This window comes from Formica exsecta, unplaced genomic scaffold (genome assembly GCF_003651465.1).
Source record: "Formica exsecta isolate Colony F162 unplaced genomic scaffold, ASM365146v1 scaffold614, whole genome shotgun sequence".
Lineage (NCBI taxonomy): Eukaryota > Metazoa > Arthropoda > Insecta > Hymenoptera > Formicidae > Formica > Formica exsecta.
Window position 1 is genome coordinate 844,093 of NW_021853375.1, and position 23,168 is coordinate 867,260.

General features: G+C 41.6%; 2 protein-coding genes across 6 annotated transcripts in view; one reads left to right on the forward strand and one right to left on the reverse strand.

Annotated features, from left to right (window-relative positions):
- The window catches only part of LOC115242672 (cytosolic carboxypeptidase 1-like), a 39,733-nt gene that overhangs the window by 9,212 nt on the left and 7,353 nt on the right, over positions 1-23,168 (forward strand). For all 4 annotated transcript variants that reach the window (XM_029819147.1, XM_029819148.1, XM_029819146.1 and 1 more), the window contains exons 4-14: positions 421-538; positions 654-796; positions 1,174-1,318; positions 1,393-1,524; positions 1,618-1,761; positions 1,910-2,081; positions 2,649-2,715; positions 2,897-3,075; positions 3,156-3,771; positions 3,972-4,484; positions 4,584-4,762. In XM_029819147.1, the coding sequence (XP_029675007.1) occupies positions 421-538; positions 654-796; positions 1,174-1,318; positions 1,393-1,524; positions 1,618-1,761; positions 1,910-2,081; positions 2,649-2,715; positions 2,897-3,075; positions 3,156-3,771; positions 3,972-4,484; positions 4,584-4,762 (2,408 nt within the window). The remainder of the gene's footprint in view (positions 1-420; positions 539-653; positions 797-1,173; positions 1,319-1,392; positions 1,525-1,617; positions 1,762-1,909; positions 2,082-2,648; positions 2,716-2,896; positions 3,076-3,155; positions 3,772-3,971; positions 4,485-4,583; positions 4,763-23,168) is intronic.
- On the reverse strand, positions 6,720-12,531 carry LOC115242676 (C-type lectin 37Da). 2 transcript variants are annotated; one of them, XM_029819154.1, is made up of 4 exons: positions 12,222-12,531; positions 8,831-9,188; positions 8,140-8,302; positions 6,720-6,856 (listed from the first exon to the last, which is right to left on the reverse strand). In XM_029819154.1, the coding sequence occupies exons 1-3, from the start codon at positions 12,265-12,267 to the stop codon at positions 8,143-8,145; spliced, it is 564 nt and encodes a 187-aa protein (XP_029675014.1). In that variant the 5' UTR covers positions 12,268-12,531; the 3' UTR covers positions 6,720-6,856; positions 8,140-8,142. The 2 variants fall into 2 exon arrangements, 1 of the variants encoding a protein (XP_029675014.1); XR_003885086.1 differs by lacking the exons at positions 8,140-8,302; positions 8,831-9,188; positions 12,222-12,531 and adding an exon at positions 7,864-8,005 and having other exon boundaries at positions 6,726-6,856.

The window sequence follows — 23,168 nt, forward strand, 5'->3', positions numbered from 1 at the left end:
AATGATAATTTAAATGGTTGATTAATTATTATATTTAAATAGAAATATAAACTTAATATTTTCACACATTTAAGAAACGAAGTTTATTTTTGTTTTGATCGCGCGGAGAAGTTTTGTGGAAATTAATTTATTTATTTTATCTGTCAGCACACACAAATAACAGATGATAGATCAGTACATGTGTAAATGTAGTTACGAGCCTGAGGGCGCGAATTCTACGCAATATTATTGGCAAACTTTGATCACTTATAACTCAAAAACTATTGTAGCCTCGATATTTTTGTATTAAAATTTTTTACTCCATTTTGCCTCTAGAATACGCTACTAAAATGTTGTACGGAGGTTTGTGAGACACCCTGTATATTTTTATTTTTTAATGTATTTAAAAAAATTTAAATAATCCTCAAATTCACGTTTCAGAACTGTAAGGATCACGTTGTCAACTGCAGTATCACTGGTATACTTCGCGAATGCATATCACCCCGAGTGTTCAAAGGCAAATCCAAAGAGAAGGCGAGCAAGAACAAGAATACCACAAGTAATATTTATTATGGGAAAATTTGTTTTCTCTCGCTATTTTGTTGAGAATCTATGGGTATGTTCATTCCTTGGGATCGGAAGTAACGCGTCTATTTTTTTTTTTTTTTTGACAGGAACCAGTAGTCGCATGGCGGTCATTCAACTGATCAACTTAGGTATCACGCAAGTCCTAGTTAAACTTTTAATTACTCTGCAACATGCAGACACTATCACGAGCGAAGTACTCACTCAAGACATTCTCTGGATTTTGGGCCAGGTGATTTTTTGACGCACTCTAATATAATTTCTTTTTAATTTTATTTTTGCAATCACACAGAAACGATTATATTGCTTATCGCTCTTTCGCTACTTCTGCGGAAAGTTACACTTTTGGCACGTTACATAAATGCACAACAGAACTTTTATCGATCACACTGCGTATATTTTCTATCATATTATTGTAAAAATATTTTTTTAATTTCAATTTTTCTCGTATAAAAAGTATTTATTTCAATTATTTTATATTATTATATTTCTTTTTATTACGTTGTTATTTTTATTCCGCAAAATCATGAAAATATCCGTAAAATATAAAGCGACAAAAAATGAAAAATAAATAATATTATATTGTTGAGATTTTGCAATCTTTTTCAGGTGGCTCAAAGGGATCAGAAATTTGTGTCAAAAATAAAATTGCTCAACTCCGTAAAAGTGTTCCACGTGTTGTTAAAACAACATTACAACAACAGCAAGACATTATTGTCGCTACTGTTGATCATCAAAACTCTTGCTAAAAATTGTAAGCAACCATTTCTTCAATATATAATTTGTTTATGCATTCGAGGACAATATAAGCTGTTATTTCTTTGGCAGCTTTTTCCTTACAAACGCTAGTGAAAGACGGCATTACTAGCACCTTGGAAAAAACATTCGTCAGTGTCGGTTATACGCCACACTTGAAGTTGAAGACATTGTTAGAGTGCTTCAAACATTTAACAGTTAATAGTACGTACGTTCACACATAATAATTAATATTATTTTTTTTACTAATTACATTGTATCTTCCTCTGTGACATCAATCCAACATTTTACTTATAGAACTTTGCTGCAACAAATTCGTTAAAGTCGGGATGGTATATCTGCTGATGCGCATCTTCGAAAGATGGGAGAGATTCGACGGGCAGATGCGACTGAAGATTTGTAATCACGCTCTTAATACGCTTCAGCATCTCTGCATTATAAGTAGGCTTACTAACACAAACTCCTCATAGAAAATTCCGACGTTTCTTAAAGAGAGAAAAAATACTAATTGCGTATTATATTTAGATTTATTGTCCTCTACTAACGTACTCTTGAAGGTAGCATGTTTTTTTGTCCCATTACCTTCTAGAAGCTGGAAGGAAGGCTATCAAGTCGAACAATGGCCTACAGCTACTGTACCGGTTTTGTACGAATTGTCCAGAAGACAAGGCTTATGACTGCCTGCTGTCGCGTATCTGTGGGATAATCAATCAGTGTCTGGAGAAGAGGGAGCTACCGGTACCCGAAATGTCGCCCGCGAGGTGAATGAAACGTTCGAGGTCATTTTGACCATGTATCTAATGATAATTGAAATACGCTTATAATTATTTTGTATATATATTCTGCGATGCGTACGCGAAAGATGCCTTATTTTTACATATAATTATAAAAGTGTATTATATTGAATATTAGGCTATTTATTGTAATGCACAAGTATATTCGTATACATAATTAGATTTTGCTTTTAGAACACAAAGTTTAAAAATTTGTATATATATACAGTATAATTATTGTCATAAATATTTTTATATTCTGATTTTATTATATTATTATCTTAGCAAAATTATGTTAATTAATTAAAACTGATAAAGAGTCATGTGTATTTATGTTGTATCAAACACGATATGTTTTGGTTGCTCGTGTTTTCTCGTTTTTTAATATTATTATGGAAATCGCGTATTGCGTAAGAGAGATAACGGTAGTCTCGTTACGCAATATTAACGGACTTAGTTAAGAACTAATGCATTGTAAATGGCATGACGGTGCCTTGTTTACGTTATGACCATCATTGGCGGACTAAATTTTCGATCAGTTCTTTTTGCATGCAGATTCGTTTTGCCCGAAGCGAATGTCAGGGCGAACAGTGCTGAAAGCGGTAGCGACATTGACAGCCAGGTGTGTATGCTTCTTCGCATCAAAACGTTACGAGACCGAATTAAAATATGCGTTCGTTAATGTAGCGTGTATTGTATTATGCTTAACAATTTTTGCTTCGTATATAAAATGTCATGCTGTTCCTTCCAATCATTTTATACAGTAACATTAAATATTCGTAAATATTTTGATTTTCGGACAGGCGAACAGCGTGGCTTCCAACGGTAGACTATACAGCGATCTCGATTCCGGCGATGATGAGGAAAGCCATGACTCTAGGAATATGATGGATAATGCGATTCACGTGGGCGACGAGGTGGACGAGAGCAAATTCTTCGCTGGAGTCTTTACCACGCAGAGATCTGAAGAGGATCTCGTTGGGTATGTAAAAAATTGTTTTCTCAAACGCGTAGATTCCGATATATTATTATAAATATCATTAACATTTTTTTTTCTTTTAGATACCATACGTTCTTCAAGGAATTGGGCAGTTTGCGATCACAATTGCGCATCGCCGGGTTGTCAAACATCAAGCTAACCGATCTTTGTTTGGTAGAGGATGATCGGATCAGCTCTCAGCTCACGAAGAACGGAAAGGCTTTGATCAAAGACTTTTCAAAATCTAACGGTGCGGTAAAGGACCGAATCACAAGCGACACGCATGGTTTGAAGATTTTACAAGACGTGTCGACAAACGTCACGGATCGACAAGCGTATTGCGCTGTGGCGAGCAAGGTGAGAAGCATTATCGGTTTCGTCAAGGTCGCCTATCCGGACCTGATCGGTGGCGACGGTTTGGGGAAAGCCGAGCCGCTCAACGCCAAAGATAGGAAAGTTTGTCGTGCAAAACTGCTGACCTGCGTGGAACGCGGCCTCCACGCCGCCACCACCGTCCAAGAAGTCGTCTACGATCTCGACGCTCTCGCAAATACCGCTTCCCGGCGAACGTCGAACGATGAGCGGCTTCTCGGCAATTGGGATGAGAACAAGATCGTCAGCAAGCACAACTCGATGCACGCGAGACAGTTGCAGTTCGAGTCTAGATTCGAAAGCGGAAATCTAAGGAAAGCTATTCAGGTATAGTCCGGTTCGCTACTCACGCTTTACGTAATCGATTATGCTCGTCTTACGCAAGATCTAGTGGTAACTTCGTGCAGCGATCTCGCACGGATTATCCTAGGATATAGAAATCCTGGAATTTTCTTTATTTTATTATTTTATTTTTGAAAATATTATGATTATTTTTTCTGCCTTCTAATTGTGACTCTTGTATGCAGATAGACCAGCGAGAGTACGACCTCATCCTCACGCCGGACGTCAACAGCGGTTCCAGGCATCAATGGTTCTACTTCGAGGTCTCCGACATGGAGGCGAACGTGCCGTACACGTTCAATATAATCAATTGCGAGAAGGCCAACTCGCAGTTCAATTTCGGCATGAAACCGATATTGTTCAGCGTCACGGAGGCGCGATGTGGCAGACCGGGTTGGGTGAGAACCGGCGTCGACATCTGCTACTATCGGAACTGTTACCAACGACCTGCGAAAGGGAAGACGTATCTGACAACGTCCTTCACGGTCACGTTTCCGCACACGCACGACGTCTGTTATCTGGCGTACCATTTCCCGTACACGTACAGTCGGCTGATAACCAACATCTGGAAGTGGACGAGGAGCGTCTCCGCGAAAAACATGTACTTTCGCGCGGAGACACTCTGCGAGACCTTAAACGGCAACGAGAATCCCGTGCTCACCATCACGTCACCGGATTCCCAGACCAATCCTATACAAGTGAGAATTTCGTTCTCCCTCGAATAATGTAAATTTTGCTGTAAGTCGTTCGATTCTCGCAGTAGATATTTAAAGTCGCGTGTGTCGTCTCATTTCCAGAATCGAAAGATGATCTTCTTAACGTCCAGAGTGCATCCTGGTGAAAGTAACGCGTCCTGGGTGATGCATGGAACCATGGAGGCTCTTTTAAGCGACAGCCAATACGCCAGCAGTCTACGTGACGATTATGTGTTCAAAATAATTCCTATGCTAAATATAGAAGGAGTCGTGAACGGCTGGTGAGTTAACGATTACATATTTCGCCGCTTTTTTATCGAACGAAAATCATGGCGGAATATTTCTAACTCTTGCCTGATAGAAGTTTCTAACTTTAACACTTAAGAATGGAACGGTGTAAGGGAACACGTGGCCGCGCGCCACGTCGTAAGATTGTAATTGTACCTTTATTAAAGTTTAGTTATACAAGTCGCACATTCGCGCCGTTGTACGTATAATTAATATGGAAGTGACTTACCGTAGCAGTTAGAGAACAACATTTCAGTTGACGAAACTACGTACGCCAATCATCATACGTCCGAATGACCAAAACGTTAAAAGACTGACATTCGCGATCCTTTTAATATCCATCGTCCCAAGAATATCGAGAACTATTGGACTATCGAACGTTTCGTCTTGCAGACGTATAGATATACGTTAAATATGATGATGATTATTTCCTTATGAAGATATAAGACGCTGGCGGACGTGCCGGTAATTTAACGTCGATAGTAGAACCTAGGGCCACGTTTTTATTTTCCCCGATTTTTCTGAATTTTGATATTGATATTGAATGTGACAATTAATTATTAGAGATGGCAAAATCAAAACGAAGAATGAATTGAAACGATGATAAAACAGATTCGTCCGCCGGCGTCATCGTATTTCCTTATGAAGATATAAGACGCTGGCGGACGTGCCGGTAATTTAACGTCGATAGTAGAGCCACCTAGGGCCACGTTTTTACTTTCCCCGATTTTTCTGAATTTTGATATTGATATTGAATGTGACAATTAATTATTAGAGATGGCAAAATCAAAACGAAGAATGAATTGAAACGATGATAAAACAGATTCGTCCGCCGGCGTCATCGGTGATTCAGAATGAACTAAATAATCGTGTAAATGCCCTTGCGAAAATGTACAGCTTGTCGAGTAACGTCGGCAGGAGAATAATTCGTCCTTTCGCTTGATACCAATCACGGCTTCTATCTTTTCAACAGCTTTGACAATATTATCATTTTCGAGCCGCGTTTCAAAGCGCCGAATAATTCTAATGGATGATCCGAAATCATTCATCTCTGCCTGCCGCCGACCGAGAAAGCTGGTATAAATCGTGCTCCTCTCTCTCTGATCCAAAAACTATCGAGCATTGTACCGGGGGTGTACATCTTAAATTAGAGCTAAACGGCGAGCGGCGACAACGGCGGCGACAGCTCGCCGCCCGTGTCACGAAACAAACTCGTGAGATATACATATATACCTAGTTCCTCAAGAATGTCGATCTGTGTGTATGTATGTGTATGTGTGTATTGTGTATATGTATTTGTCACTTATACGACGCTAGATAACGCGACGTTGTCTAGGAAGGAAGTGAAGCGTTACTTGGACGGAGGGTCTAATACTTTGCCGTTGGTGCGCACTTTGATGTTGTACCTGTAGGCCGGTTCCGCCTCTGGCAGGATCGTACTGCTGTCGTCGTCCTGGTCCTTCATCATCGTCGCGTCCGCCGCCGGCTGGTCGTTGACGTAGTCCTGCATGCTGTCGTACGGCCCGATTGTATGGGCGTCCTGGAGACCGTTGTTGGGTAGCTCGGTCTCCGCGGCCAGGTCGCCGTAATCGGGGGATTCGCGATGCTCCATCCTTATCTCTGAAGAGGAGGAGGAGGGGACGACAGGGCGGGACGCCGACGGTCGTAGAATTTCGCGGGTCTCGAGACCGTCGAAGACGCTGTCCTTGCGCGCTTGGGACGCCACGGCGGCGTGCTCGAACAGGCTCGCGATATCCGGGATGTGCTCCGGTCGAGTGTCGTCCACGTCGTCGACGGCCGAGCGCTCGTGCTCGTGACCGTCGTCGTACAGCGACGTTGCCGACGACGTCGTCGTTCCAACAGCGTGTTGCTGCTGCTGATTGCCAGATGCGGGAGCGGCCGTGGTGATCAGCCTGCTGACGACCGGGTCCTCTAATAGTTTCTCGCCCGCTTCCGGTGGTGTCGTCTGCTCGTCCTGGTCGTCGGTACCCGGATGGTTATCGTCGACGTAGGTACTGTCTTCGCGATCACTCGTTTGGTCGTCGCTGGCTGGCGCCGAGGTGGTCGTAATGTAGGGCCTGTGATTTCTGAAAAGGCAAGTGACTCGTTTAGAGAATGATCGTTGTCGCCTCGTGTTTTACAGGAATTGAGAAAATCTTCGTGTGAATCTCTTAGGAATATTTACAATATTAAATCAGCACGTTGTTAATATTATCTTTACTTAAGCGTTATATTAACAGAGCATAGAGAAGCGCAGTTTCACTCTTGCCGATGGATTATAATGTGAGCCTTTTTACATAACTGTTATCAGCATCGAGAGAGTGAAGCCATACTTTTTGCGCACACGTGCGTGTATGTGTGTGTAAGAAGTATATCGTTTGTCATCAAGTACTGTGCGTCAAGAAGCGAGAAAATAATGGCATTACTGAAAATAAGCTATCAAGGCATCTGCATAGAATTCCGTATTACGACTGAGCTATTCTCAACCATTACACTTTTATTCCAAAGCTATTAATGGTGCGTAGAAGATCTCGAAGGACTGGTTCATACCAAAGATCTCGCTAGTGTTTTGATCGCCAATAATGATCGTTTTCCACTCTATCGTAAACTGCGAAAGAAAAAGCACCTGTCGTTTCAAGCTACTTTTATATCTCTCGCTAGAACGTACGGAGGAAAAAAATTTACTCCGCCGATTAAGTATCGCATCTCGTTTCGCGTTCTCGTAAATTCGTTGCTAAAAAAAAGATAGCCAAGTTTTAATCTGTAAGCTAGATCTGGATTACAACGATATAGTCGAGACGATACAAGCACGTAAATACATATTCGCATGTAATAAAAAATTTAGAGTCTTTACATATTTCAGTAGCACAACGGATAAACACATTTGATTATCGCGACGCATTTGCATATCTTATCGTCGGAGGATCGTTTACTTCTTGTTTGTGTAAAAGCGAGAATCATCCTAAGTACATTGGCATTCCCAAGATTCCCTTTTCTCCATCTTTCCCTTTCTTTTTCCCTTCCCTCTCTCTCTCTCTTTCATTCTCTTTCTCTCTTTTCCTTTCGTGTATTTTTGTGACAAGTATTATCTCACCTCTTACCCCTGAGTCGCGGAGACTGGAATGCTGCCGTAGTTGTAGTAGTAACATCTTGTTTGCTCGCAGATAAAGTCCTTCACGAGGGTGCAGTCCTGCGCCTCCCAAGCTAACGTAGGTGCAGCCATCGCAACGCATCCGTCCGCGCTGCTGGCATTCCCAAGATCCCCTTTTCTCCATCTTTCCCTTTCTTTTTCCCTTCTCTCTCTCTCTCTCTCTTTCATTTTCTTTCTCTCTTTTCCTTTCGTGTATTTTTGTGACAAGTATTATCTCACCTCTTACCCCTGAGTCGCGGAGACTGGAATGCTGCCGTAGTTGTAGTAGTAACATCTTGTTTGCTCGCAGATAAAGTCCTTCACGAGGGTGCAGTCCTGCGCCTCCCAAGCTAACGTAGGTGCAGCCATCGCAACGCATCCGTCCGCGCTGCCGCTGTCGCCACTGAAACGGGGAAACTAGCTTTTTGGAATTTAAACGAGAATACATGACATTGTCGTTAGCTATTCCACGCACGAGTGTCCGAGTGTTAAAGTGGTAGATTGCGGAAAACGGCTGAGATAATCATTATTCATGACGTGATACGGTTGAGTTAGCATACGATTCCTTTTCGCGATCGGGCAAAATTGATTTTATTGAATAAACTAGTTTGTTTTTGCGAGAATGCGTGATGTAATCGATACTTTTTCAGTGGCAGATGTTTATAATGTTTTATTGACTATCAGCAGATATATATCATAGAATCTTTTAGACTCTTAATAATTAATAGTATAAAGCAACATAATTAAAATGACGTACTCGTACATTTTTTAATTTTATATTTTTGGTGGATTCGTGATAATAATAGTTGAACATAATTTGCTGAGAATTAAAGCTTTCAAGTTTCTCTTTAATTTTTATAATTTTTAATATTTTTTTAAAAATTATACTAACTTTTCTTGGGACGAAAAAAATTACTATTAAAGATGTTACCTTTCACGTGCCACTCTCTGAGGTTCGGTGCCGGGTGGCACATCGACAGCTCTGTTGCCAGGTCGCTTCAGCATGTAATCGAAAGTAACGTTGAACGGCAATCCCGTGCTCATCCACAAAAACATGTCGGTGCCCAATTTGTTGCCGGAGGTCCAAAAGTCGTATTTCGTATAACCGGCATTTTTCAGATATTGCGTCATCGTATCGGCCTTCTCCTTCGTTTCGAAGGACGCCAATTGAAGACCCAGCGAACGGCAATACTGATACGCCAGGAAATAATTGAGTTCCGGACTGTAGGGATTCATCCGCGAGACGAAATACTGTATGCCATCCAGCTGAATCGTTGTGATTCTCTGGGCTGTAAACACGTTCACATATCTTTAATACGAATATCTTTAAAGGCTTAAGAGCTTTCTATTTGCATCATGTTTTCTTTTAAGTCATGTTGAAGTCGTACTACATCAAACCATTTAAATTGCGACGCGTGCGAAATTAGGACATTTCAGTTGATACAATTCTCAGGCTAATTCGCGTCATAATTTTACTGCAAATGGAGTATTCACGTACCAGACTATTAAATTAACGCATACGAAAGCAGAGAAATATTATATTTCTATTTAAAAAAAAATTAATTTTAGACACAAAATATATATAGTATATACTGACATTTTTGTTATCATATAATACTTTTTAAATTTTTGCATTTTTATATTTGCGCGTGTTTTAATTATATATATATATAATATTTTCTACAATTTTTAAAATTATATATTTCAGATTATTTAATATTTTATTTAAAAAGATATCTTCTTTTCTTTCGTAGAACATCTTATAGTTCATCGAAGCACGTGTCTGTCGTTGAACAAGGCCGCAAATGGCAATAGGGATACGGGAAAATGCGTTATGTGAATTCTAATGTAGCTAGTATTCCATTTTAGTATCGTAGTGCGAAACGATCAAGAATCCCGTTACGATTAATAAAAACGTTCACATGTCTTTCAATGTAATATGCAGATTCGATCGTTATAAAGAGACAATAGCATTGAGATTATTCCAACTTAGAGATTTTTAGATAATTTGTATACAGTAGTAATCTCTCTCATTTTTTTTTTTAGGGACGATAAATATTCCGATTATATAACGCGCAAGAAAGTCATTTAAATTTATATGCTAAGAAGCGTGTCATTCATATCACGCTTTTGTGCGATACAATAGCGATGTAAAACGCAGCAAGTGGCACGAAATTAAAACGATTATTTCAACGTCGTTCATGCCCGTCTCATAATACGATTTTAATTTCACTCTAAATGCGTACCCTGACGCGGCGCGTTTTTTAACCGGTCTCACAATGACTCGAAGTTTTATGAGAAGGGCAGTGTTCAACGCGATATATCGAGTTCATTGAACCGCCATGGTTATTTGGTTAACTGTATTTATGAATTATGAAGTGCCTCCCGAGATCCCCGAATAGCCCATAGATGTACGAGTGTCGCAACTAATGCAAGTCCCCCTCATTGTTTCTAAGTCGCGATTGTTCTCCGCTCTGCTACTTTTACGACTGCGAAGACTGTCGATCGTCAGAGAAAGTAATTTTTTAAATTCAAATCAGAAGATATAATCTTTTAAAAAAGAACGACGATATAAACGCGCGTGTAATGATTATATGTCTGAAATCGGTGAATCGAGAGAGATATCTCTTTAATTTCACATACGCAAGAGAGTTATGAGACGAAATTGAAGGCTTTAATACAAAAAGACGACGAGTTTATCTCATTGATCGGAAAAGATTCAAAGAAGGCTTAATGATTGATAAATCGAGATAAGAAATTAAAGGGCCAAACAAATGGAGAAGCGCAATGTGAAGGAGAATAAAAATAGCCGAAAAAAATTGATATTATTACTCGTTAAATTTTCAAAGAAACGAGATGAATTCACGATATCTTCATTTACGTCATTTCGAAGAAATCGAAGTGTACGAATCGATTAAAATCTTTCGATACCAAGACGTAAGGCAGTTTCGCGTGCACGCAAATTGCATCGTTTATACGGTGAAGGCAAGACCGGAACGAGATGGCCGGTCGGCAAAAGTCTAGTCACGGCTGTGGATACTTCGTAGAGCGCATCCGGGGCAAAAACGTTCCGGATTGTGAAGTTGAACGTGCAGGTGGTGGTAAATGACCCGAAGGCCTTGAGACGTCTGCCGCCGGTGTGCGCGCGCGAAAGAAGAGGCGACTAGTCGCTTTAACTACAGCTTCGTTCACGTAATGCGTTCCCGGCCGCCGACTAATGATTTTCGATGAGATCCGACTCACACAAGGAACGAGATCCCGTACATAAACGGAGCTCGAGCCTCTGTAAACGATCTCGATAAACGTGAATCCGTGTATAATCTCTTTCTTCCTTTTGATTTTTAATAACTCTGCGGATATCGTCATCCATAAGATCATTTCGAGAGATCGTTTTTACTTATGAACATTCCGATATACATATATATACACACACAGAGATCATTCATAAATATAATAAAATTTATCTTCTTCAATGTGTGAATATTTTGCTTAAGAAATTATCGTTTTACTTTTGCATTTTAAAAATAACATAATTTTTCATATTTTTAAGATATTTGTATAGGCTATATATATATATATTTCATTATACAAGATAGAATTTTAAAAGGATAGAAAAGAGACTTTGTAAGAGCATAATACATGCAGTATGTCGTTTGCCTGAACCATCGATTATTTCCGGTTCAAACTTCAAATGCGTCGACAGTTAGTGCATGGTTTTCTTTAATGGCAGGAAAATGCAAGGCTGAGAAACGTCAAATAATATACAAAGATTTTGAAGTACATGTTGAATGGAAAAAATATAAATATCAGAGCCACACGTACTTCGAGTCAAATGAAGAAAATTAAAAATGATATAATAATACATAATGTATCCTTGATATTCTCTCTAATATTCTTAAATATATCTATCTCTCTTGTTGACATGAAAAATATTTACAGTAAAATTTTATAGAGGAATAAATAAAATATTTAATCTCCAAATAAAAAGAATATTTATAACATAAATATTTAAAAATCCAGAATTTTCTCGATTTTACTCAATTTTATCTCTTTCTCGCGAGCTTGATAAATTTTCTTTAGTGCTAGAATATGAATTTTACGCCGTAGTGACGAACATTGCTACGCGCAACATTTAGATAAACGGTCAGAAAGCTGCGTAGGAGACACTGACGATCGAACGGAAGAGTGTATCAACGTGCCCGTGATGAGATCAAGAGAACAATCATTTCATAATAATGAAGATGTATACGTCACCGACGGGTGTTGAAGTGAGCACGACCGAACCGTGGCATTGTGTCGCGATGTTGTAAAGGGTTACTAACCTGAGGCGAAGGCCGCGACGACGAAGAGCAACAGGACGATCTTCATGTTGGCGTGCCGATTGTACTGGCGATCAAGCAGTCAGTCGTTTCCGATTCTCGTCTCCCTCTCCCTCTCTCTCTCTCTCTCTTTCTCTCTCTTAGAATACACCGGATGTTAGTGTTAGGGTCGCGTTCTCGGACTGGCCTCGCGCCGCGCCGTGAGCCCCCTTAAGAGTCTTCTGCCCGGATCCCGGAGGAGGGGGTCGTTGAAGATGATTCACTGGCTAACCTAGAGCAGGAGAGCACCAACGCGCGAAGGGGACGGCGGCAAAAGCAGCGGATGACAACGACAACGACGATGACAACGACAACGACGATGACATGGAGATGAATCGAAAAGTGATCGAGTCACGTCACGAAAAAAAAAAAAAAAAAAATCGCGGGTTACAAAGTCGAAGAAAGAAAATGCGATGAAAAGTCTATATTGAACAACGAATCTGGAAGAATATCTTATGATCGATGACGCCAGCATGCTTGATTTGGCATGGGTCGCCCTCCCCCTTCCTCCCCCTTTCCCCTCGACTGCGAAGATGATGTGCAAAATCGAGGATATATATTAGAGCCTGAAGAGAGATACTTCTTCTCGTCGTAAAGTGTTTGAAGAGATAATCGTGTGTTTGACGGCCTTTGTCGACAGATGAAAAGACGTATTTTTAGACACTCTCGACGCGACGTTATTAATGATTAAATATTTAGATACTTTCGCCGTATAATAACTCGCAAATAATTTTATCTTTACCGTGAATGAATATCCCGAGCAATATATATTATACATTTTCATTCTAAAATAAGTTAATCAATCGCGCGATCGAACATCTATCATAAAATAATTATTTTTGCAACAAGAATCATGGTTGTTTGCTCCACTTGTCTTAGAAGTCTGTTAGCGTTGTTTTATACGTTTTATATATCTCGCGTTTTTATACGTTTTATATATCTCGCGTTGACGCGATTGTAAATTAACGGATAACATGTAATTACATCGGGTTAATTACATTAATTAGCGCGAAGTTGTCGAATGAATAATGTTTGCTCACTTATAATCCATTTGCAAGTGGCATATCGCGTGGATGTGAAATAGTGGAAGAACGAGTAATGGCAAAAACGATAGTTATCCGTGTATCGATCAATGTAGCATTTATGTTGATCTCATTAATAATATCCGCGTGCGCGAACCCGGTTCTCACTTTGTGCCGACACCGTGAATTCTCTCTCTCTCTCTCTCTCTCTTTCTCTATCTCTATCTCTCTCGTCGCGGCGTCTCTCTCGCCGCGTTTTTTCGCCCGCGGTGCGGAATTTTACTTCGCCGCGTCTTCACGGTTCTCCGTGGATTTGTATCGACGGTGAACAGCAAAAAGACGCCGGTTTCAAGGCAGACTTCATTTCTGAGCGCCTTCTCTCTCGGAGGCATCTTCGCGAACGCCTCGATATCATCCACCCCTAAAAATCGCCTCGCATCATTCGTCAGCGAAACAACACGCACGATCGTGCCACTTAAATTCAACGCTAATTGCGACAAATCGCGTATCTTTGAAAAGAAAATCTGTAAATTATACCCTCTTGACTATACAGTACAACTCGGTTCGCATACGTTACATCGTATCTGTACCTCGAGTTTTGAACGAATAATCAACGGATCAACTGATGCAGAAGATCTCGGAGATCTCGATTGTCAAGATCTACTTGATCTTAAATCTCGTCCATCGGAATATATCGATTTATCTATTGACATTTATAGATTTTGCTATAGAATCGCGAGTGAAGCATCTCGGAGAGGTATGCCGTTCGACAGGCTTCACTCTTGTAGAAGAGGCGACTATGAATTTTCTGCGAGAGTCGAGACTTGAACCGGTTCGCTTCTTCGAGGCCTTTGGCGCCGTCTATTCTTACGGAGCTTCTTCTCGCGCTCGATTTCTCTCGCGGGAGCGCATCGTCATCTCGCAAGCGCATCTCCCCGCGAGATCAGATGGAATTCTGATCCGAATGCATGCTTCGCAAGATATCGGCCGTGCGGCGCGTGCGAAGACTACCGGGGTGCGTCTCAATTAAGCTTACGCTCGTGATTAATGACGCGAGATCGTATCGTCGAGACGGTCGCAAACGGGGCGTGTCGACGACTTATCGAGTATTTCACTAGCATCCATTCGCATATACGATGTCGTCGATGATTTTGCGAGGAACTCGTCACGTACATTTTGCCATTATCTCGGATTATCTGTGGTATTCTGTAATCTTGAGTAAAAACAGTGATATTTTATCCTTTGCGCACGACGTTTTAAATCTCTTCTTTTTTACCTTTTAGCGTGCCAAGACATTTTTTCTCGATCATTGAAATTTCTAAATATTTAATTGAATCATTCAAATATTTCTTTCGTGTTCTGTTACAAATTTTTTTCGCGTCCCGAAGATTACGTTATTAATTTGCAGATATTTCGATGCATACTGGACCAATGATGCTGTATGGCCGCGCTTTCGATAACGGCGATACAGCATCATTGGTCCAGTACGCATGGAAATATCTGCGAATTAATAACGTAAACTTTGGGATGCGAAAAATATTTATAATAGAACATGAAAGAAATATTTAAGTGGTTCAATTGGGTCGCAAAAGGGTCCGTGCTACTCAAGGTAGACTTCATGTTTGATCCTCGTGTGTTCCCTCTGTTCGAGTGATCGCAGCGATCCTGCTCTCGAAATACCGCGGACAATCGATCCTTCTCTCGTCCGCCCTCGATCGTTTGATTATGATACGGGAAACCGGTACGAAAGGCTACATATGTACCCCAGAAAACGCGGCGCGTTCTCTTCTCCCTCGTTACCGTCCGTATACGGTATTATCTTTCTCATTTTCTCTCTTTCTCGCGAGATTCTGCCCGGTGGCAGAAGGCAGAATCGCCTGCTGGATCAATGATCGGATACGCGATGTGTTATTTCTGGCATACATGGCGCGCCGTGAGCAAAAAGTGCCTCGCGTGACATCCAAGACCTACCGCACCACGGAAACCATCCTCTTCTCCGGTCTCACCGCGCAGCATCCGCCTGTTGCATCCTTTGCCGCGCCGCGAGCTTAATGACAGGGTAGCGTAAACCGTGCCGGTTACCTTCGCGGACACGATTCGAGAATGCAGATGAATCGACCGGACGCGGGCAGCGGTGGCCAAAGAGGCGTTTTGCGGTCGCTATGTTATATATATTGCGGCTTCTTTTAAATTAAATGCATTTTAATGTAAGACGCGATTCAATAATCTTTATATCAAAAATTTGCCATTTGTAATTTGTATTAAAAATGGATCTACGCTAGATCCTAATATATTTTTTATTAGATTATTTTAATATAAATAACCAGCTGGTTAATTCGCTCATAGTGAGATTCTTTACTCTTGCTTTTTTTATCATAGTAAATTGGATTTATATTAGTATGATATATTTTTTAATATTATATAAAAAATATTATGATAGAAAATATTTTATTCAATGGGTGCGTAAATTCTCTTAAGATAGAATTCGGTTTAAGCAGCGTTCGCGAATGAAGGAAACATCCTTAAATTTCTGTACATATCGAGAATGCGACGTGAATGCCCAAACTTGTATTTCGCCGCAAAAGTCACGTTTCGCCGGTTACCTTGGTATAGGTCAGTTTAACAGGTTGGGTTCCCATCGCGGTACTCCCGTGGGAATGCAACGCGTCCGCTCGAGTACATTTATTGTTAAATCCGGCGACGCTTACAGAGCGTCTTCTCCTCACGAATCTCTCTATGTGGTGGTGGATAAGAGACGAAAGCAGAAGCTTTGGTGCGCTGGATAAACAAGCGGTCCTCCAGCAGCATCATCACCATAGCCATCGTCGTTGTCTCTTCGTCCTTTCATTCTCTCTTACCGCCACTTTTTCTCGCTCTTTCCTTCTCTCGTTTTGTTTTCTTCTTCTTCTTCTTCTTCGTCTTCTTCTTCCTCCCTTCTTTTGCTTGATCCGTTCCATGCGAGGGAGACGCTAGGAACAACTTCTCACAGCCGCGCCGAGGGACTTGGTCCTTTTTTTCTAAAACAAAAGCAAAGACGGGGGTTCGCCGCGGTGGCCAGCAACGGCCAGCAGCGACCATCGTCGGCCGCGCGACGAGGTGGAGGAAGCGTGGAAAGTGATGGAGCAGGAGATGCGAGAGGGAGGATGCCACAGGGGGATTCCTGCCGAGGTCTATTTCAGGCTCTCTGCCAGCAATCGCGCTATGTAAGGCCCTCTTCTTTCCTTCCCTCGCTTACTCCTCCTCTCATCCTTTTTTCCGCTCTGCCTCTCCTCCCCCTCACTCTTGCCCCGGTGCCCCTACGTCTGTCTCCACCGTCCGGCTCTCTTCTTCTCCTTTTTCTGTGTGTACGGAACTCTCGGTTTTAGCTCGCGAACAGCGTCTCGGACCGAGACGATCCGAGGAGCCGTACTGCCCCGAAGGCTTCGACGGCGTCCGTTCCTCCATTTTGATACCTCTAGGACAGTGATCCTCATGCGATTTCTTCTCGAATATATTTCAAAATTTATCTACCCAATAAAGATATATCTGGAATCAATTCCAGGCAACAAACTAACGCGAATAAAGTCTCTAAAATGACATATTTCGCATAAAATTGAGATTAATCGACAATTTTATTACATTTTACGTTTTATATTTCACATTATTTATTTATATTATATTTTGCAAAAATATATAACCCACGTAAAAATGCTATCCATTTCGTCTTTTAAATTAGCGATATTCAAGGCAGACTTCATTTCTGAGCGCCTTCTCTCTCGGAGGCATCTTCGCGAACGCCCCGATATCATCCACCCCTAAAAATCGCCTCGCATCATTCGTCAGCGAAACAACACGCACGATCGTGCCACTTAAATTCAACGCTAATTGCGACAAATCGCGTATCTTTGAAAAGAAAATCTGTAAATTATACCCTCTTGACTATACAGTACAACTCGGTTCGCATACGTTACATCGTATCTGTACCTCGAGTTTTGAACGAATAATCAACGGATCAACTGATGCAGAAGATCTCGGAGATCTCGATTGTCAAGATCTACTTGATCTTAAATCTCGTCCATCGGAATATATCGATTTATCTATTGACATTTATAGATTTTGCTATAGAATCGCGAGTGAAGCATCTCGGAGAGGTATGCCGTTCGACAGGCTTCACTCTTGTAGAAGAGGCGACTATGAATTTTCTGCGAGAGTCGAGACTTGAACCGGTTCGCTTCTTCGAGGCCTTTGGCGCCGTCTATTCTTACGGAGCTTCTTCTCGCGCTCGATTTCTCTCGCGGGAGCGCATCGTCATCTCGCAAGCGCATCTCCCCGCGAGATCAGATGGAATTCTGATCCGAATGCATGCTTCGCAAGATATCGGCCGTGCGGCGCGTGCGAAGACTACCGGGGTGCGTCTCAATTAAGCTTACGCTCGTGATTAATGACGCGAGATCGTATCGTCGAGACGGTCGCAAACGGGGCGTGTCGACGACTTATCGAGTATTTCACTAGCATCCATTCGCATATACGATGTCGTCGATGATTTTGCGAGGAACTCGTCACGTACATTTTGCCATTATCTCGGATTATCTGTGGTATTCTGTAATCTTGAGTAAAAACAGTGATATTTTATCCTTTGCGCACGACGTTTTAAATCTCTTCTTTTTTACCTTTTAGCGTGCCAAGACATTTTTTCTCGATCATTGAAATTTCTAAATATTTAATTGAATCATTCAAATATTTCTTTCGTGTTCTGTTACAAATTTTTTTCGCGTCCCGAAGATTACGTTATTAATTTGCAGATATTTCGATGCATACTGGACCAATGATGCTGTATGGCCGCGCTTTCGATAACGGCGATACAGCATCATTGGTCCAGTACGCATGGAAATATCTGCGAATTAATAACGTAAACTTTGGGATGCGAAAAATATTTATAATAGAACATGAAAGAAATATTTAAGTGGTTCAATTGGGTCGCAAAAGGGTCCGTGCTACTCAAGGTAGACTTCATGTTTGATCCTCGTGTGTTCCCTCTGTTCGAGTGATCGCAGCGATCCTGCTCTCGAAATACCGCGGACAATCGATCCTTCTCTCGTCCGCCCTCGATCGTTTGATTATGATACGGGAAACCGGTACGAAAGGCTACATATGTACCCCAGAAAACGCGGCGCGTTCTCTTCTCCCTCGTTACCGTCCGTATACGGTATTATCTTTCTCATTTTCTCTCTTTCTCGCGAGATTCTGCCCGGTGGCAGAAGGCAGAATCGCCTGCTGGATCAATGATCGGATACGCGATGTGTTATTTCTGGCATACATGGCGCGCCGTGAGCAAAAAGTGCCTCGCGTGACATCCAAGACCTACCGCACCACGGAAACCATCCTCTTCTCCGGTCTCACCGCGCAGCATCCGCCTGTTGCATCCTTTGCCGCGCCGCGAGCTTAATGACAGGGTAGCGTAAACCGTGCCGGTTACCTTCGCGGACACGATTCGAGAATGCAGATGAATCGACCGGACGCGGGCAGCGGTGGCCAAAGAGGCGTTTTGCGGTCGCTATGTTATATATATTGCGGCTTCTTTTAAATTAAATGCATTTTAATGTAAGACGCGATTCAATAATCTTTATATCAAAAATTTGCCATTTGTAATTTGTATTAAAAATGGATCTACGCTAGATCCTAATATATTTTTTATTAGATTATTTTAATATAAATAACCAGCTGGTTAATTCGCTCATAGTGAGATTCTTTACTCTTGCTTTTTTTATCATAGTAAATTGGATTTATATTAGTATGATATATTTTTTAATATTATATAAAAAATATTATGATAGAAAATATTTTATTCAATGGGTGCGTAAATTCTCTTAAGATAGAATTCGGTTTAAGCAGCGTTCGCGAATGAAGGAAACATCCTTAAATTTCTGTACATATCGAGAATGCGACGTGAATGCCCAAACTTGTATTTCGCCGCAAAAGTCACGTTTCGCCGGTTACCTTGGTATAGGTCAGTTTAACAGGTTGGGTTCCCATCGCGGTACTCCCGTGGGAATGCAACGCGTCCGCTCGAGTACATTTATTGTTAAATCCGGCGACGCTTACAGAGCGTCTTCTCCTCACGAATCTCTCTATGTGGTGGTGGATAAGAGACGAAAGCAGAAGCTTTGGTGCGCTGGATAAACAAGCGGTCCTCCAGCAGCATCATCACCATAGCCATCGTCGTTGTCTCTTCGTCCTTTCATTCTCTCTTACCGCCACTTTTTCTCGCTCTTTCCTTCTCTCGTTTTGTTTTCTTCTTCTTCTTCTTCTTCGTCTTCTTCTTCCTCCCTTCTTTTGCTTGATCCGTTCCATGCGAGGGAGACGCTAGGAACAACTTCTCACAGCCGCGCCGAGGGACTTGGTCCTTTTTTTCTAAAACAAAAGCAAAGACGGGGGTTCGCCGCGGTGGCCAGCAACGGCCAGCAGCGACCATCGTCGGCCGCGCGACGAGGTGGAGGAAGCGTGGAAAGTGATGGAGCAGGAGATGCGAGAGGGAGGATGCCACAGGGGGATTCCTGCCGAGGTCTATTTCAGGCTCTCTGCCAGCAATCGCGCTATGTAAGGCCCTCTTCTTTCCTTCCCTCGCTTACTCCTCCTCTCATCCTTTTTTCCGCTCTGCCTCTCCTCCCCCTCACTCTTGCCCCGGTGCCCCTACGTCTGTCTCCACCGTCCGGCTCTCTTCTTCTCCTTTTTCTGTGTGTACGGAACTCTCGGTTTTAGCTCGCGAACAGCGTCTCGGACCGAGACGATCCGAGGAGCCGTACTGCCCCGAAGGCTTCGACGGCGTCCGTTCCTCCATTTTGATACCTCTAGGACAGTGATCCTCATGCGATTTCTTCTCGAATATATTTCAAAATTTATCTACCCAATAAAGATATATCTGGAATCAATTCCAGGCAACAAACTAACGCGAATAAAGTCTCTAAAATGACATATTTCGCATAAAATTGAGATTAATCGACAATTTTATTACATTTTACGTTTTATATTTCACATTATTTATTTATATTATATTTTGCAAAAATATATAACCCACGTAAAAATTCTATACATTTCGTCTTTTAAATTAGCGAGATACATTTTAATTTTTTATATTCGATTCTTAAGAATCGTCAAACAACGTCGAAAAAGACGAGAAAAGAGATCGCCCCGACACGATCGGATAGGGTACCGACGCGTAACTATTTATAGAATTCGGTTCTATCCCGAAAGAATCCAATTATAAGTGCGCAGGAGTGGTCGAGCGACTTCGTAGTACGAAAGGGCCGTACGACCTTGTACACTTTTTTATGGTTCACTCTTTTGGAGCCATAATTCAGTTAGTACCGGAGCAACTTATGGACTTGCTCTTTTTTTGGAAAGTCTTAAAACAGTGTTTCTCACCAACAAGTATACAATTTTGTGATGTCCTTCCAGCGAGAAAAACTGCTCGGGAAGATCAATAAATCAATATAGATCATTTTATCTATTTGTCAAATATATTAGTAATAATACATCTGAAAGCTTTTAATTTTTTTACCAAACAGAATTTCAAGCAAACATAATTATAAAATCGTTTCGATTTCTATGTCGAAAAGTAACCAGAGATCTCAAAATGATTATAATCGTAAAACAGCATTTCGAGTCTCGTTTTTCTTCGCATGTTAATTACGTTCTTATAATCAATTATGCATTACGACGTAGAATGGTAAAGATCCGAAGTTGAGAACACATCGCCGACTACCGATCGTTTCTCCGGAGCCCTCATCGATTACGTACGCGGCTTATTATGTAGCCGCTGTGGTCCTGCGAATATATATTTAGACAGTTAGTTTCTCGCGGAAGGGGGGAGGGGGATATAATGAAATTATAGCGGCCACGCGCGGAATGTGGCGCGGTGAAACGCGCGGAATACGTAATATCCCGGGCGCGATATCCTCGAACAAGCGTTGTATCAAGCTGTGCGGGTACCGGATTCTCTTCTTGCTCTCAACGCGTATATCTTGTGCGCAATTAATGACGAAATGACCCGAATGACCGCCGTGTAATAATAACGAGCGCGATGATTGCGGATCGTTAGGGACGTCATCCTATAGTATTGCCACGGCCGGTTTTACTCACGCCCTTGTTGCGGTTACGTGCCTCGGGGAAGAGTCTAAGAGGACGACCTAGAACCTGAAACCGTGAACTCTCGTCCGCCCGATTACGGGGTCGAGGTGAAGAGGTCTTAACATGATCGGACGACTCGTTACGTGAAGCGAAGCCGGAGCGTTTTCAAGAAAAACGTTTCTCCGTATGTAGCACGAGGTATTCACGTGCCTTCTGACCCACACGAATATAAAAACAATTTACACGTGCTATTATGTTCATATATGCAGATCGGACACGACAAAGTGCGTTGCGACATATAATGAGCTTGATATTAGATTTATTTCTATGTATTTAAAGATAAATGTATCGTAAAATTAAGTTTTTTATTTAATGGTTTTTTATTATTAATTATTTTTAATACGTCATACGTTGTAATAAAATATAGAAAAATTTTATTTCGCGATTTAAATATATCCTTGGGATTGATTAGAATTACATAGTTTGGTAGGCAGGGATTGTATAAGAGGAATTGATAACAGTATGTAAATTTACAAACGGCAATTCTCTTCTAATAGTGATATTTATTGTTAATAGCTATTTTATCAACAATCGTCTGGATAACATTGTGACCGGAAATTGCACCGCTCTAAAAAAATTAATCGATAGCGAAGAGGATCGTGTAATCGTCGAGAAGAAATTCTGCGTTACGACGGACAAGTTACAAGCCGCATAAGTCTTGCGTCTCTCGAGCTAAAAAGACTAGCGGATGAGGGAGAATAAAAGTCGCTGGTCGATATCGTCGAATCATTTAATCCATAAATCTTCATTGATATGACCGTGATATCCGGCCGATCCGCTTCTGGAATAATTTATCCGGGGCTCTCGCCGCCTGCAATGGAAAAAATCTCAGCCCCATTCGCGCCGGGCCCGTATATTCATAATACGCCTTTTCTTATTAGCGTGTTAAACCTCGGAGGACATTCTCGACGCTATGAATCGCGTTTGCGAGCAAGAACTCGCAGGAAAGTCGCGTTTTGTTCCCGCGAGAGGAAATCGCGCGTTATTCCAGCCGGAGACGAGCGTCTTCGAAGAAACGATCCCACGAGAGCGAAAGAGAGAAAGAGAGAGAGAGAGAGAGAGAAGCATAGAAGAAGCGAATGGATTTGCTTGCCCTTTGCCGTCCGTGGAAAAAGGGTCGGCTCGGAGACCTTGGGTCGAAGGAGGAATGCAAATCGGGACCGGTCACGAATATTCTAATGTGCAGTTAGTCGCTACAACGACCGTGGCGAGGGAACGTCATTCTTTTCCTCCCATCGGCGCAGCAGCCACGATTGCACCCCGGGTGCATCATGCTCGCGCACCCAGAACAACTTGCGATTAGATACTTTGCGTGCCACCGAATAAGCAGGAACGGCTCGTTCGAAGCGCGAACGATGGTGTCGAATCTCGTAACGATGACGGTATCCGCATATTTTTAGAATCCTGCTGGACAAACAGGTTGTCGTTCTTTACACTCGCAACGCGATTTCCGAGATGTTGTGTTGATTAAGCTAGATATATCGGGGAATGACCGGCTGGAAAAGATCGTTATAGATTGTTCAACTTCTCCGCTAAATTCAAAACGGCATATTTGTCACGTATCTACATTTTTTAAAAGCATCAAATAATATTTATTATTGGATATATTATTTAATATTATTAATATTAGATAATATATTATTATATTATTATTATTATTATATATTATTAAGAGATATTATTTAATATTATTAATATCAGAATTTTCAATATTTTTGGTAAT

What these genes read in the sequence shown, in the direction of transcription:
- LOC115242676 (XM_029819154.1), bottom strand. Translation starts at nt 12,267, where the DNA reads ATGAAGATCGTCCTGTTGCTCTTCGTCGTCGCGGCCTTCGCCTCAG. An exon ending in CGTCGCGGCCTTCGCCTCAG is followed by an intron (nt 9,189 to 12,221) that starts GTTAGTAACCCT and finishes ACGTGTTTACAG; the next exon opens with CCCAGAGAATCACAACGATT. An exon ending in CAGAGAGTGGCACGTGAAAG is followed by an intron (nt 8,303 to 8,830) that starts GTAACATCTTTA and finishes TCCCCGTTTCAG; the next exon opens with TGGCGACAGCGGCAGCGCGG.